This window comes from Crocodylus porosus, unplaced genomic scaffold (genome assembly GCF_001723895.1).
Source record: "Crocodylus porosus isolate Cpor-Errol unplaced genomic scaffold, CroPor_comp1, whole genome shotgun sequence".
NCBI lineage: Eukaryota > Metazoa > Chordata > Crocodylia > Crocodylidae > Crocodylus > Crocodylus porosus.
This window is the reverse complement of record NW_017728931.1, coordinates 61,418,108-61,434,642: the sequence shown is the minus strand read 5'-3', so window position 1 is coordinate 61,434,642 and position 16,535 is coordinate 61,418,108. Positions and strand designations below refer to the sequence as shown.

At 40.9% G+C, this 16,535-nt stretch overlaps 1 protein-coding gene across 1 annotated transcript in view; it reads right to left on the bottom strand.

The window, feature by feature from the left end:
* Positions 1–16,535, bottom strand: part of UBN2 (ubinuclein 2) — an 83,357-nt gene that overhangs the window by 66,369 nt on the left and 453 nt on the right. The window contains exons 2-4 of the mRNA XM_019543922.1: positions 15,241–15,250; positions 11,777–11,869; positions 8,521–8,622 (exon numbers count right to left, since the gene is read on the bottom strand). Of these exons, the coding sequence (XP_019399467.1) occupies positions 8,521–8,622; positions 11,777–11,869; positions 15,241–15,250 (205 nt within the window). The remainder of the gene's footprint in view (positions 1–8,520; positions 8,623–11,776; positions 11,870–15,240; positions 15,251–16,535) is intronic.

The following is a 16,535-nucleotide window of genomic DNA, read 5'->3' as shown; positions in this document are numbered from 1 at the left end:
GCAGAATTAAAAATACAATTATTTATGACAGCTCATCACACTGTTCATTTTGGACCACTGTGCTCGAGCTCCTTACTCTGTTCATCTAATTTTTCTTGACTTAAATTTTTGTCTCTAAGTAAATGAACCACCACAGCTCCATTCTGAATTCTTGCATTAGTAAGCCATACATAAAATATCCATTTAGTTTTGAAATCTCAGTCTGATCACTAGTAGCATTAGTTAGTCCTCCACTAACACTGTAGGCTATCATATCTGACTACTGTGTAGATTAAAACCTTCACTAAAAATAGAAAGAAAATTGTTTCTATGCCATCAGATTTACATTGGGCTACTTGCTCACATAACTATTAAATATCAAAAGTAGGTTTGCTAAGTATTCATACATGTATTCAGCTGTTTTCTTTTATTTTCATTTGTTGTGGACAATTCACATTCTTCCACAGCAGCTCTACAGGACAAGTACATATCCTCTAAAAAATCCTGAAAGGGAGAAGGACCTAACAGCTAAAAGACTTTAAAATGTGCATGTGTAGTCATTTGTTGCAACTCTGATATTTAGGACAATTTTGCAGATAACCATTGATAGAGGTTTACAAAAAAAAAAAAAATTCAAATTTTTCTCAATACTAAACTAGCAAGTATTTTGTCTGTAGAATCACAGAAAAAAAAAAGTGTTTAAGTTCAAGTTGCTTAAGACTATTTTTTGTACCACATGCTTTAAATATTATTTCACTAAGCCAAATACCATCTCCTGTCAATCCAGCCTTTTTGCTTAAAAACATAAAACCTAATTGGTGATCATAGAAAATGAAGATTGGAAGGGACCTCAGGAGGCCTCTAGTCCAACCCCCTGCCCAAAGCAGATCCAGTTGGGGATGGTTCATCCCAGCCAAGGCTTCATCTAGCCAGGTCTTAAAAAACCTTCACGAATGTAGAGTCCACAACCTCTCTGGGCAACCAGTTCCAGTGCTTTACCACCCTCCTAGTGAGAAAGTTCTTCCTAACATCTAATCTAAGCTGCCCTTACTGCAGCTTGAGAGTATTGCTTCTTTGTTCCGCGTGGTAGCAGATGATGGAACGTCTCACACTCCGTCTTTGGAACCCCGCTTCAGGTAGTTGAAGGCTGCTATCAAATCCCAACCCCCTCAGTCTTCTCTTCTGCAGGCTAAATAAGCCCAGTTCCCTCAGCCTCTCCTCAGAAGTCTTCCCCAGCCCCCATACCATTTTCCATTTTTGCTGCCCTCTGCTAGACTCCCTCCAATTTGTACACATACTTTCTGTACTGGGGGCCCCAAAACTGAACACGGTACTCCAGATGTGGCCTTACCAGTGCTGAATTGAGGGGAATAATAATCACTTCCCTTAACCTGTTAGCAACACTCCAACCAATGCATCCCAGTATGTCATTAGCCCTACTTGGAATACATTGTTGCCAAGAGGCCTATGCATTTCAATGTATTTTTATTTTTAAAGCATAACCAAATCCATGCGTACAGTTTCTAATACATAGATATGCTTAAAATGATGCATTTAGGCTTAATCTCAACATTAAGTTATCTGGCCTTCATGGCAGCCATTAAGGCCTCAAAGTACTTCAGGTCATAACTAATTTTAAGCACTTGAATTGTCACACTGATATGAACAGGAGTGCATAACATACTTCATAGTAGGAATATCTACTTTTCCATATCTAAGCCTAAATTTGCAGTTTTAGGGCCAAAACCATTTTTTTTGTTGCACCATGAAGAAACCAGATTATGTTTTTGTAGCTCCAGCATGTGTTCAAGCTGCAATGCATTTCACCACAAAGTTTATTTAGGCCTTATTTAGACAAATACAATTATTGCTGCATTTCTGGCAGAAAGAACTGCATTTGAATGATTTGTCTGGGGGCTGCACAGTGTGAACTTTGTTCTCCATTTTAAACGACATCAGGTCTGTCCAACTTGTAAGCTCCCAGGGGTCACATCAGGAGGAGCTGCACACCACCTATGAAACTATGAAACTGCACAGGCCACACCAGGCATGTGACAGACCGCATAAACACTCCCCCTTCCAATTCTACATGGGTGCCACCCTCTGCTGATGCACTGCACAGGCACAACTCCTGCCTCCCTACCATCTTGAGGAAGACATATCGTGTGTCAACAACTTATTCAGAAGTCCCCTCTGTAGATTCACACTTGGGAAACAGGCAATCTTGAAGCTTGTTTGCTTGAGAGTTTGCGAGAGATCTTGTACAAGTATAAAATTCAGCTCACAAGTATAAAACAACATTGTGCTGTAATATCTGGTGGTGGGCAGGTAGCACAGATATAGGTAACCAAGAGCAAAAGCTACTGTTAAGTAGCTTTTCTCTGTTGAGATTCTCTGCACAGTCTCACTTGCAAATTAGCATGAATGCTATAATCAGAAGAACAGTGGGACAGAACCTCTTGCATTTGAATTTTGCCGAGATACTCAGGATCAAAAAAAACTCAAAAATCACCCAATTTGGTGTCAGGTAGGAATATTTTCCCCTCATCAGATTTGCAAGGGCCATTTGGGGTATTCCCTGCCCCGCCCCACCACTGCTGTAGCATGGGACATGGTCCATTTTCTAGGATCACCTGAGCATATTTTACTTAACTTCCCACTTACTGTAGGGACTCATATGGGCCTTGAGGGCAGATGAGGAGCAGGGAAGGCAGACAAGCAAGACTAAGGTTTAAAACTTAAGATGTAGAAGGGACTCTAGGTTTGTACAGAACTCAGATGATGAAACAAGTCTTTTACCAGTAGTCCAGATAGTAAAACTTTTACAGTGTTATTTATAGCTTTGGATCATGTAGTACAGGGAACACTATAAGATGTCTGAACACTCCCAAAGCAGGGGCACACCATATTAATTAAGGAAGTTATCCTGCACAGTAGAAGGTGGCCTGCCTCTATGTTGGGATGCTAGTACCAATGTTACAGTGAAACTATTCAATATAAAACGTTAACTCACTGACTTGGTTTTTCTTTTGATCCTGGGTATCAGTGAAAGCAAAAAAAGATATCCGTTTCAGTTCCTTTTGCTAGTGTGCTCCTGTGCAATCACTGTCATACGGCATTTTGTTTGAAACAAGAAGCATCTATTACCAGTTAAATCACACCTCAGATCATATACCAACACCACTGCTCTCACTGACCACTTTATCCCAAAGCCTCCTGTTAAGGAAGTCTGTTTTCACATTTGCTGCCCCCATGAAAGGAAAAGCTACAGAGTGGATTTAGTTTTGGATATAGGAACCAGAAGCTCTCATCTGGCCCTAAGACTATGTTCCTCCCTGGTTGCTGATATGGAACATGGCTGTGGTGCTCTCTGAAGCACACTGTACTGCACAACGAAGCAGGGATAAATGAAAGTCTTTGAAAGTCCACTAAACTTCCCTAAGCCCCAAAAAGCCGGTATGGAGATTAGCCTCTCAGGCTACATAGAAGTCTTAGTCACATGTACCCCAGCCAAAATTGGATACACTGGTGGTTACGGTACACATGTATAGTAGGGCAAGCCAAGGACACCTCTCCAGAAGTGTGGTAATTTTATGCATGTTACAGCAACACCTGTTCCCACCAATGAAGCAGCCAGAATTTTCAAGGAGACCAAGTCTCCTTGAAAAGCTAGATACATACACTTAGTATTACAAGTAGTACAAGGCCATCATGTTCAGACAAGAAAGCAGTACAAAAAAGGGTGATGAAGCCTTTAGGTCTAGGAGCGTTAAGAAAATGTACATGCTCTCTATCAGTTATTGCATGAGGTATCAGAAGGCTTACTAGAAAAAACAAAAAACAAAAACAAAAAAAAAAACAACTTTTTTTTGGGGGGTGGGAGGGAAGTGGGGAGAAAGGCTCCAGCACAGGTAGTACTTAAGACTGTGCAGGCTGAAGTGTGGGTGTCTCAGCTGTTCAGCGATCCTCAAAACTGGAAAAGAAATGTGGATGTATTGGAGTGCTGAAGGTAGAGCTTACTGTCTAGTTAGAGGACCAGCTCATTCAGGTACTGGTAGACAAAGATATCCTGGGGATCCAAGTTGTGCAGCAGCCACCACAAGACACTTAGTGGAGACTTGGCATCATGCACACGCCGAAAATTGTACTGTCCTTCATCCACAACTCTCAGGTACTGTGTGCATGTTGATTTCCACATAAAAGCAAGCATCTCTAGTAAATGCGAACGTGCTTTCCCCCCCCCAGATAGTACCATGCAGGGCAGGTGTGCGCAATTATTTGGGCCCAAGGGCCACATGGGGAGTTTTGAAGAGCAGTCACAGACTGAGTCAGGAACCCCATCCCTTTCCCCAAGAACTCACCAAAACTCCCTATGGGGTGGCAGGCAGGTAGACAGCAGTGTTCAGGAGTGGGCAGGGGCAGGGAGGCTGGGAGCAAGGGTGAAATCACAGGGCCAGGTAGCAGAGCAGTGACAGCTCCCTACATAACCCTACCAGGGTGGGGGCAGCATGCCTGGGCATTAGACCCCAGAAGCCTGCAGTGGGTAGGTGGGGGGGAGTCCATGCAGCAGAGCTCATCCAGCAGTTACCTTCCCACCCCGCTACCTGACATGCTAGGACAGGAGCTGCCTGGCTGAAGCTGCTTGCCCACCCACCTGTAATGGCATAGTGCGCCATGGCATGGGCAGCTTCCAGATGGCTGTTCCTGGTGCAGCTGCAGCCAGGTACTGCTCTATGCCCCCTGCCTCCAGCAGTGGCTCCTGCTTCACATCTTGCCCTGCTGGGCATTCCTCGTGGGCAAATTGGAACTCCAGCTTCAGCTCTAGGAGCTGGAGCCAGAGCCCCATACGCTGGGGCAGAAGCTATCCAGCTAAAGCTGCTCACCTGGAGTGGTGTGGCACAGCAAGAGTAAAAAGCAGGAATAGGAGCAGCCACTGGAGGCAGGGGGAGAAGAGGGCATGGCACAGAACAGCACTTGGCTACAGCAACACTAGGAACAGCCTACCAGAAGCTGCATGCACTAGTTGGGGTCAGGTTGTGGGCACTGGCTTAGCCCCAGGCCAAGTCACCTGGTGGGCCAAATCCAGCCTGTGGGCCATATCTTGCCTACTTCTGATGTAGGGCAAGCATCTTCAACTTCAGCATTTATGCAGCTGTTGAGCTTTCTGCTTGGTGCAGGGGGCTGGACCTGATGATCTTCCAACGTCCCTTGCGGCCTTACAATCTATGAGGTCCAAGGGGCTCCGCCCACACAGTCTCTGCTGTTGGAAAATCAGATTTTATTTCTATTCTCTCCTATGATTCCTGCAGAAACTTCTATTGCTTCTTTCTAGAAAAGGGAATCCCTTCTTCCAGAGGGAGACTCTCACAGATAGGGTTTTTGAAAAGGCAACCAGCTGAGGGAAAGTATCTACATTTGGAACTGTATGAAATACATAAACAGAAGTAGTATAAATTAGTTAGCAGCTGAAAGTACTTATACTTCAGGCAAAGAATAATGAAGGGAGGACCGGAATCCCATGAGTAGCTATCACCTAGAACACAAAATTACCATTTGATGACTAATCCTGAGACTTCCTGAATCTTGTTTTTTGTACTACTGTTTGACAGCAGCAGATATAGAAAATGGTACATTATTTTTGGGGCTGTACCCCTGGGTGTTGTCAGGGAGTCTGTTGTTGGAGGTGATGCAAGTAGGAAAACTTCCTCAGAATTCAGGAGGAAGATGTCTTTTTGGCACCTAATGTTCTTATGCCATGGATACCACAATGGCATTTGCTAAAAGGTGTTGCAACAGTAATGTGTCTTTCAGCTGATGCAGGAATCACCTTACAGGCAGTTTTGGATACACATGGGGAATAGAGAAGACGACTGCTCTGCCCAATTTGAGATGGCTAGAGCCAATACAGCCAGCTTCTCAAAATACAGCTGATACAGGCTACTGATGCAAACAAACAAGTGTTCAACATCAAAATCGCCTTTTGCAGCTGGACAGCATTTGCCAGTCTTCCTCAAAGTTTCTGAAACTGGTCTTAGTCAAAGAAATAGTACCCCTCCGATTTTCTGGTAAGGTGCCACTTTTATGTTCCTAGGAAGGGGCATTACACTTCCCTTTCTTTCCTTGAAAGAAATTTCCTCTCGATTCTTCAAATAAGATTGGCCTACAGGTATGAAAGGATTTGGTGCAAGCAACACTGGCATCAATATTGCTAGAGTTAATCTTATTGCCTCAAGCAGGTTTCATGAAATCCCATATGCACAACTACATGAGGAGGCAAGAGAGTCTCAGCCTTGAGTTAGGATCTTCCAAGTTAATCACTGAAGATGTCAAAAGGTACTGAGAACTGTTCAAGTTCAAGACTGGAAAGTACAGACATCAGATAAAAAGGCATGATGGAGGATGGCTAGCAGTCTTGAAAGGTGGATCCCCACTTGAGCATGCTGCAGTTTGAAATTACAAGGAGTTCACGTAAGCTGGTGCTGAGATGTCCGACTCTGGAGAAGTGTGGATAATAAGCAAGAATGGAGTCTTTGAGCCCTAGTGAGTAAGCGTATGAAGGGAGAGAGACGTGGCACTTTCCTTAGCTTATGCTTCCCCTTGTGAAGACGTGCTTCTCCTTTCTTCTGACTCCAAGAAGAACTGCAATACTGACACAGAACCACTGGAGGGCAGATTTGGAGGAGTCAATGCAAAGGACAATGGTGCTAAAACAGGGACTTTCTGGATCAACATCAAGACCTGAACAGGCAATTCTGTTTTTAAAATTTAGTTGGCACTGACAGTGCCAGGCAATGGATCTGCTCCCACAGTATAAAAGCAGAAGACTTTAAGTTATAACCCATGGTGGAAGTCTGCGCCAAGACCAAAGCAGTAAAAATGCATCCCAAGTTCTATGTAAAAAAACCTCAATAAGCACTGAAGTATCAAGAGGTAGGCACTGAGAAGTCAGAAAAGCCTGAAGCCTTAGAAAAGCAAAGAAGTAAAGTCAAACCATTTACTGGGTTAGAATAGGTCTCACTTGAACATAAAAAAAACAAAATTTGAGCTCTGGACTACAGCCAAAATCACCAGGCAAGACACCTCTTGAAAGCCTTTTACAGGACCGGGCCTGACATGGTCCAATGGTGGGCCATCAGCTCCTGTAACACCAGAAGGCCGTCTATACTTACTGTCCTGGGATATACCTCTAGCTATTTCAACGAAAGTCAGAAGCCAGACCAAATCAAAAGTCTAACCTGAGAGCATGCAGACAACATCAATCGGCTGTCAGTGATAGTAAAGGAACTAAAACTACTTTACATATGGTAAACCATAACGAACACCTTTTGTGCAAGACCCCTTCACACCCAGCAACTGGAATCTGCTATTGGAGGTACTTCTATAGCTCTATACCAGTAGCAACATATAAACCCTTAAACAACTGTTGTACTACAGTTCCTTTTTAGTACTATTGTTATTGAAAAACCCAGACCTAGTTTCTCTAATTAAGACATTAACTAATACTATACTGAGACTCAGCATGGTGTATGCCAACCAGTGCACATCTCTAGTATTTTTTTTCCTCCTTCTCATTGCTAATTTGTTAAAGTTCTTTGCCCTGTATCCATGTAGACCTACTGACCACCTCTTCCTTCATATATGAGCTCAATGTTCCTCTGCCTGACATCACACAGCTTTCCTCCTTTATAGTTTATACCTTTAGGTAAAAGCCTAATATTTTTTACTTAGCTGAACAGCACTTTTACTTTTTCCATATAACTGGATAGTATGATCTCTTACAACCCATTTGCCTCTTTAATATCACTAATGCTCTGCAACTTAATCCTTCTGACATACTTAAAAAGAATTTCCTGATATTAGTGATCTGACAAACAGCTCTTCATACACCACTCAAGCTCTTCAAAATTTCCATACTGAATTTAGCCTGCTTCTAGTTAATACTTTTTCTTATTTATTTCAATCGGGCAAGATTGCCAGGTTTCAGAAGAATATCTACTTAGGTTAAAGAATTCACTTAAAAAGAAAGTAAGGTTTAACATCTTGGTTTATCTCCTATACTTTTTGGGTATGCACTTCTGTAAGTATATGTTTAAAAGATAATGATAATGAAGCAGTTATTCTGAGGGTAGGAGAACTTCAAAATTTCTTGGCAGTAGGGAACACCGACACTATCATTTTGCCAGTACCAGACTCAGTCAAACAGCCTTTGAAATGTCACTGTCCAAGATGAGTGAAGTAGGACAAAATGAACAAGTGACATTAATAAAAAGTCATTGGTTTAAAAACTGCAGTTTTAATAATTAAATTTTCCCGTGTTATTGCCCCATAAGATATGCACTGTAAATTGACAGTACCTTTGATCTTCTGATGCACCATGATGCCTGCAAATAACTATAAAAATTAACATAAGAGTTTCTTGGAGGCATTTGTTTAGAATTATACCATTTATACAATAGATAGCACAAAATCTCTTTCCCACATCTTCCTTAGAAATAAGATCTGTTGCATGTTCTGTTATGGCTTAAAATCAGATTTACTCACAGCTTCAGAATTATCAATGAAAGGGTCTGTTTCATCATAGCCATAGCCTATATCAATCAGATCCTGCAGGCGATCCTTCCGATGCTTGTGAGACTTCCCACCCTGCAAAGAAAACAATAGCGTTAAGATGACTTGAGAATCACATTGTGCAAGCGACAAATTCTATTAAACAGAACAAACATTCTAAATGGGTGGACTACTCAGGAGTCAGGTAGTGAGACGGAGGCTTTCACTTTGTGGATACTCACTTGAAGCTCTCCTAGACAGATAAAAAACAAAAACAAAAAACAAAAAACAAACAAACAACTTAAAATATTAGTACCAAACAGCTATATTTTGACTAGCACAAAATGAATTCATAATATGCTACTATTCTGTACAGTACAGCAATATCCACAGGAGAAATTAAAAGACCGCATTTGTTAGCACCTTTGTTTCCAGTCTCCACAGTGACCCAGAACCAGATGGACCACAGGAAATCTCTTCTCTCATTTGGAAGGGATTCCTCTACCTCAGATTTCTTCTAATATGTAATAAGTAGTGATAATGGGGGTCTGGGGACTGGGAAGATTTGGGGAAGTCTTCCCCAACTTGTATTTTACTCGACTACTCTAAAAGTAGAGAGCAAAACAATTTCCGAGTTAACTCGCACCAAATATTTAAAATTTCCTTTTTTCTCGCAAATACCTAAAGACAAAAGAACTAATGTGTAGAATACCTATATACCCCAGACCAACATATGACAAGTTCTAGAAAGACTGTGTTTGTTCAATTAACAGAGAAACTAGTTTTAACAGTTAAAACAGAAGAAGGACCAAGTCAATTATAAACCAGTCAGTCTAATTTTAAGTGAGAAAGATTCTAAAATCAATTAGTAACCATCTAGAAGGTAGTTAGACAGTAAGAAACAATCAGCATGGATTTGTCAAAAACAAATTACATCACAACAATCTAATTTCCTTCTTTGACAGGATAACCAGTCTAGAGCTGTAAGGACACAATAGATGTGATCCATCTTGACTTCAGTAAGACTTTTGACATGACATCCTCATAAGCAGATTAGGAAAATACAGTCTAAAGGAAATTACTAAGGTAGATACACAACTGGCTGAGAAACCATGGAGCAAATATCAGCTATCTGCTGTTGACCTGGGAAGGCATAGCAAGTGAGGGTCCATAAAACCCTGATCTGGTACCATTTAGAGTTTTCATTAAAGAGTTGGATGATGGAAGAAATGCCACTTAAAATCTGCAAGTGATACCATGCTGAGGGGGGCTGCATATACTCTGAAGGACAAAATTCAAAGTGTTCTTGATAGATTTGAAAAAGAGATTGAAACCTACAAGCTGAAGTTATTCTGAATATAGACATGTGCAAGCCACCAGCCCTTAGGAAAAAAAAAATCATATCTATAAATACAAAATGGAGAACAAGTGGCTATACTGTTGCTTAACAAGAAAGAATCTGGAGATTACACTGTATCACAATATATGTGGATACATGTTAATTGCATGATGCCTATTTTTGCAATAGAAAGTGTTATATTCCTGTTAATGTCCCAGAATATCATATGCAAGAAAGACATAATTGTTCTATTCCATTTGGTATTGGCAAGTCCTCACCTGGAGTATTGTGTCCAGCTTTGGGTACTTTGCTTTAAGAAACAGGTAGACAAAGTGGAGATCCAGAAAAGAGAAACAAGAGTAAAGGGCTTAAAAACATGGTCTCTGATGAAAGACTGAAGGATCTGGGTCTGTTTACAGACAAAAAGATGAGACAGGGAAGAAGGAAGATAGCTACCTTCAAACACAGAAGCAATTTTTATGAAAAAGGAGACTGACTGACTGTTCTATATGTTCTTTCGGGACAAATGTTTTAATCACTATATAATATAAAGTGGCAAAACACCATCTCTCCACCTTTAGCTATACCTCGGAAAGAGTAAACCCCGATTAGTCAGGCATCTATACTAATGATGCTGGCCTCTGGTCAAAGGGCCATGTGCAGCCCTGCCTTAAGTATCCAAGCTTCAGAAAGGAGCAGAGTTCAGACACGCCTGTGCTCAGCATTTCCTATTAGCCAGCTCTAGGCAGCTCCTTTTTTAAACATACAAATTTAAGGGAATTACCCTTGAGGGGTACCTAAGTTTCTTATTTAGGTAAGGGGAAAAATTAAGTGCTTAAATCAGTTCCACTGGATCATCCTGCTGGCACCAGGTGCCTAATCTACAGATATTGTCATGTTTAAAGTTGAACCCATTTTATGGCTTTTGTCCTAAATCTCTACAAACCAGAAAATACTTCATTCAAATTCTCTGAACAGCAACACAAAAAAAAAAAAATCCTACTTCACTGTCAGTTAACATAACACTTTTTAAAAACAATGTGGCAAGTTCATAAGGAAACTAGTTACCCTCATCAAATCATACAGTTTTTCTTGTGGCAGCTACATGTCAAAAAGCATTACATGGCTTACATTTCTAAAATACCTTCCTACAGAAATGTCCCAAAACAAACATTCATGCAGCAAGATACAGTCATATATGGGGCTAAGTGAGACAGCCATTTGACAAGACAAAATACTACTACACAACAGTTAAAACAATAACTCAAGAAACAAGCTTCAAAGAAAAATCTTAGGAGTAGTAATTTCAGATCAAAGAGTACTAAGTTTAATTCATTCAAAAAATGTCACTTTTTCCTTTTTACACACACAGTAGCTGGGTGACAACAGACATTACCTAATGACACAAGAAGTGGTTACTTGGGCTAGAAGCACAGGAGGGGGTGGGGGAAAAAGACTTTTACCATGTGGCTTCTAGAAAGAAAGGAAGAAAAACTACTGGATTTAAAATGAGCAGTTGTACAGAAGTAGAGGGAAAATGGGCCACCACCACTTCCTTGTGATACTGTCTCCTCCCAGTACGGACTAGCAGGAATCCATTTTCCCTTGTGGGATCTATCATGACTTCTGAACTACAGGCACAGCCGTTTAGGAAACCCATTCAATAGTATATACACAAGCAAACATTCAGTAATAAGTCACATTCTTTTAAAACAACAGAGCCTTAGTAGACAAAAAAGTGTCTCCATTACAAACTTAGCAAATGAAATAACCCCATTGATGTACATAGAGAAATAGAGTTGTGAATTCATAGTAGCAACCCCACATCTAGGAAAAACTGAGCCCCTATTATTTAACATCAGTAAATACTATTAAATATTTGTAATATAGTAGCTCTATGAACACACTCACATATTTTGCCTCAAACTTCTTGGCCAGCATTTCCACCTCATGCCGTTCACGCTGTTCATCATTAAACGGATCTTCTGAGTGGGCAGATTTTCTCTATGAGGAAAAAAAAAGATGGGAATTTCATTCATTACATTACAAAGGAAAACCTATATCGAACAGTTATGATTAAATGAGAACTTGCTTTAACACCAATAAATCACACTCTGGTGGCAACTGCTTCATTTAACCTACAGAAAACTTTTCTACTTCCAAAAGCTATTAAATACAGCATGATGTGTTTAGAATACCACTCTAAGCTACAATTGCCCTTTCTACTCCCTTCAGTTCATCTCTCTTTCTCTGACAATTAATGTCAGCAGACTCCAATGTATTCTACAAGTATCTTATTTGGAAAACTTCAGCATTTGGGAGAGCTGGGACAGGAACTACCCATTTCTTTCAGACAGTGAGGAATTACAGCACATGTTATCCAAGTCTGCTATTGTGGCAACCACAGGGCTATTGCAAACTAGAAATTATCATCTCACAACGTGAATAAGTAGGAGAGGAAAGAGATGCGTGTTCGCACACATTTGGGAAGAGGGCCTTGGTGGCTCCCACCTCCCTCCAAACTGAAGTCAACTATGGGCAAATATAAGAAAACTGATAAAAACATACCAGAATAAATGCAAGTTATTTTGGAAGGGGGAGCAGGGGAGGGAGGGTTGGGAGAAAGGCTAAGGAAAATAAAAGGTGCAGCAGAAGAATCAGGGTGGCATTTTCAGAGTTTATTTACCGAATGCAACAATTATTGGGAAAAAAAACAAAACAAAAAACAAAACACACACAAAACACAACCCCCTCCCCCCCCCACCACCACCAAGTGTCCAGAAATATTCTTCAGGCTAATAGAGCCGTTTATGGATGCCAACTAATTTAACTAATTTTATGTTATCCTTTTACAATAGAAAAAAAGTGGTTCTAAAACTTAAAGAAAAGCAAGTTCCTTCATATGAATATGAAAGAGCAGCATTCAATGAACTCACAATGCTAACCCATTACTCTCCAGTTCAGTAGTGATGCTGAGCTGCAGGTATCATAGTTCTAAAGAACTAGGACCTTCAAAACAAGTGCTTAGAGAAGAGATTCAAAAAACTACATTTCCATCTATAGCATCCACTGAACTGAGAAATTCAGTAGGGTATCAGAAGTTCCCTGTCAGATTACAGTGCTCCTCTCTTCATATACTTCATTCCTCTGCTACTCTTAGGTAGAAAAAGACACCCCGTCTACATTTTTGTTGAGAAAGATATAATAGCATTTTAAAATTGTTACAGTAAAACACCATACTGGGAGGCAGAGGTAGAAACTTATCAAGCTTGTATTGGAGGACATCAGCAGAAATTAACCTTGAAATAAAGGGCTGTCAGTGCCATACTTGCTTGCAACATTACCTCTGTTTAACAGAATGAGCTCCCCAACATTTCAGAGTAAGTGTTACTGCTGCTTACTAGGACAATCTACCGATCACACAGAACAATCTTTCGTCCTGAAAATTAGTTCAGTGCTGACAAGATGAGCTACCAGTGAGTTGACAGATGAAGTCCTCAGTTTACCCCAGAACAGTAGAACAAGGATAGTATAAATTTCTTCCAACAAGCACTTCCACCCATTTCTCATTCAAAAATTCATTTATAGAGCTGAAAAGGAACCAATCTGTCATGCCCATTAACGTTTTGGGTCACTACTCAATGCACCAACAAGAGATCAGTTATTATAGTGATCAAAGTGTGAAATGCCCTTATACTCTTTGCAATAACCAACCTACTGCAGTTCCATCACTTACTGCAAGAGAACAAGACTTGCTCCTAATTTTATTACACAATATCAAACTTCCAATGGGAGCAGCCATAGGAAAGTTCAGCAACTCCATGTAAGGGAGTGAAGAATAAGCAAAAACTTTCAAACATTGATACTTCTCCGTGCAATAGCTGTTTTTAGGGATATGTTTATATAAACAGTTTATTTTAAAGTATGACATATAGCTAAATAATGTAAAAGTTTAAAATCTAAGGCTTTAATATCCATTGGGAAGGAGGAAACAGCCTCTCAGATTCTATAGAAAGATAAGGTAGGCACAGGACTTTGCTCTTAAGCCTTATTTCAGTACATTTTCTCCATCACATTTAGCTGGCAATACATCTATGTAGCTTTTCCACTTGACAAGTGTAATTAGTTCTGCTCCAACACCATGAAAGCCATATCCCTGATACTTCTGTGCTTTACAATATTCTGATGTCCATTAAGCTTGATGTTTTTGTAGATGTGAGACTGGAAACCAGCAGGGCCATACAAGATTGCTATAATCCAAGCCCTACATTTCTTGCATTTTCTAGGATTACTTTCTCCTCTATTTCTTTTATTTAAGTGAAAAAAACCCTCAACAAAACTAATGGTTGCATAAGAAAGTAGAAAACAAATGGAAAAAAAAAACCCCATACCAAATAACTGTACTGCCATATTACTGAGGGAAGCAACTGAAATATCTTTCCTTTTCTTACTTTAATGAAGTAGACGCTCACGTCTCCCTTTCTCTTATCAAATTAATGCTTAAGCATTAATTTCTCCACAGCAACATAGTTAAAATGACTGTAGGTAACTGTACACTGGAATTTCAGAGGAGGAATAAACAGGTCACAAGACTACTTTAAAAAACATAAAACGTGTTGTTTCACATTGTTGAAGAGAGAAAAAGTGTAAATTATGAGTCAGGACTCTGCAAGAAGCCAGCAAACAGAACACAACACTTGTTCTTTCATGCCAACTAACTCCACATATTTCTTCTAAGGCCCAGTCTACATTTGAAAGTTGGACTATTAGTATAATTATGTCAGAGGTGCATTTTTTTTTTAAATAATGTATTTCTACCAGTACAACCTTAGAGTAAATCAAGTTGTATTAGTATAAAGGTGCCTTATAAATGATACAAGTTATTCCCTTTTCCAGAGAGGAGACTCTATGTTAATACTAAGTACCTTTATACTAGTGGCTCCCAACCTTTTCTTGCTGCAACCCTAAATCTGGGTAATGACCCCCACCACCACCTCACTCATGCCCAGTAGCACCAGCAGAGCCTGGGCTGGACTGTGACTGGAGGTGGGGGCAGCAGCAGCAAGAGCTGCGTGGACCACGTACAGCAAGAGTCCCGCAGGCAGGAAGGGTGGAGAGAGGGGGACCCCCTGCAACCTTGATTTGGGTCATGCCCCAAGGTTAGGAGTCATGGCTTTATACCAGCATAATTCTGCCCCAGTAGAAGTTACTATGCTAATATAGCTCAACAGGACAACTTTTGAGTGTATGCAGAGTCATAGCAAGTGACAGTGGCCAAAACACTGATCTTGGCCAGAAAGGGAAAACAGAAGTAGTGCAGCTGAACTACGAGTTGCAATATGTATATCTATGTAAACCAGAACCACTAAACATACCGAGACTGACCTACAGGGAAAAAAAAATGGACTAATGGAGAATGCACAAGACCTGCACAGGGAAGCTCCACAGACATGAAACCTCTAAACATTAATATAGTTTCTATCCCACAAAAAGAGCTAATGAAGTATTTGAAATACTTCATACAGCTCTATAAGCAGTAAAGCAGCACCCCTCCATTAGAGTAGAGATTGGCCATCTGAGTGACCTGGGCTAGAACTGTTTGTTTACAACAACTGTAGAAAGAGAAGAGAACTAGCCTCCTTACTTGGACAGAAAGATCTGAGAACTTTAAAAAAAACAAAAATGCTGATTTTCTCTAACTGTTTCCATTTGAAGTGGGAGTGATGCCATTCTTCCCAACACCGAGAATAAGCAACCAAGCAGAGGGAAGGTTATGTTATACCTCCTTGAAAGATTCTGGCTAACAGCTTATGGATTTATCAATCTAAAGATTACTTCTGCTGGATGTTCAAATCATGTGGACATCCTTGACAAATATTTCAGATACTGGTATGGGAAACAGCGACTATTAGCTTCTCCACTGTAACCAGAACATTTTCTACGTCAGTCAATTCTTTGCCCCTTCCTAAACATACATGCAAAACACCAGACTTCTCTACATCCCAGAAGAGAGAAGACCAAGGATTACATAAATCACCTAGAGACTTTGCACTATGATTACATCTTAGGGTAGGAAGGACTTGCATATATTTTGCTGGACAGCAGTACAAAACTCAGAAACAAAGCGATCTTCCTCAGCCAGTTTCACTCCACATGGCAGTCCCTGAGAATCAAAATGGGTTTTCTGCCTCCTAACAAGATTATGGAAACAATCCTTTTTCCCTTCCGGGAAAGATTCCAGTGGCACGGAGAAACTTTCTCTGACGAGCACAGAAACGGAGGCTAAGCCACGTGGGTTGTTTTTTTTTTCCCTGGTGCAGAATGTGTGTTTTCCAATCAACGCCATTGTTAGCAGTTCGGGTTGAGTTCACAACCTCTCTCGTCCGCATCTGCGTCCCAAGCCTCCAGGAACCCCTCTCCTGCATTGTTACAGCTCTGGGCCTGGGCTCACACCACTTTCATTTTGCTGCTCCCAGCCTGGCAAGCAGCAGTGAAACATGCTAGGCTTACTGGCCTTGTTCCCCACCCCCCAGGCAGCTCCGTGCCCTTGTTTCACAGTGTGCCCCGAGACCTACGGACGAAAAAAGGCCTTCCCCAGACTTGGCAGGCGGAGAGCGACAGGAAGGGTCTCAACCGAGTTCGAGGGCAGGGACAAACAAACAAACCAAAA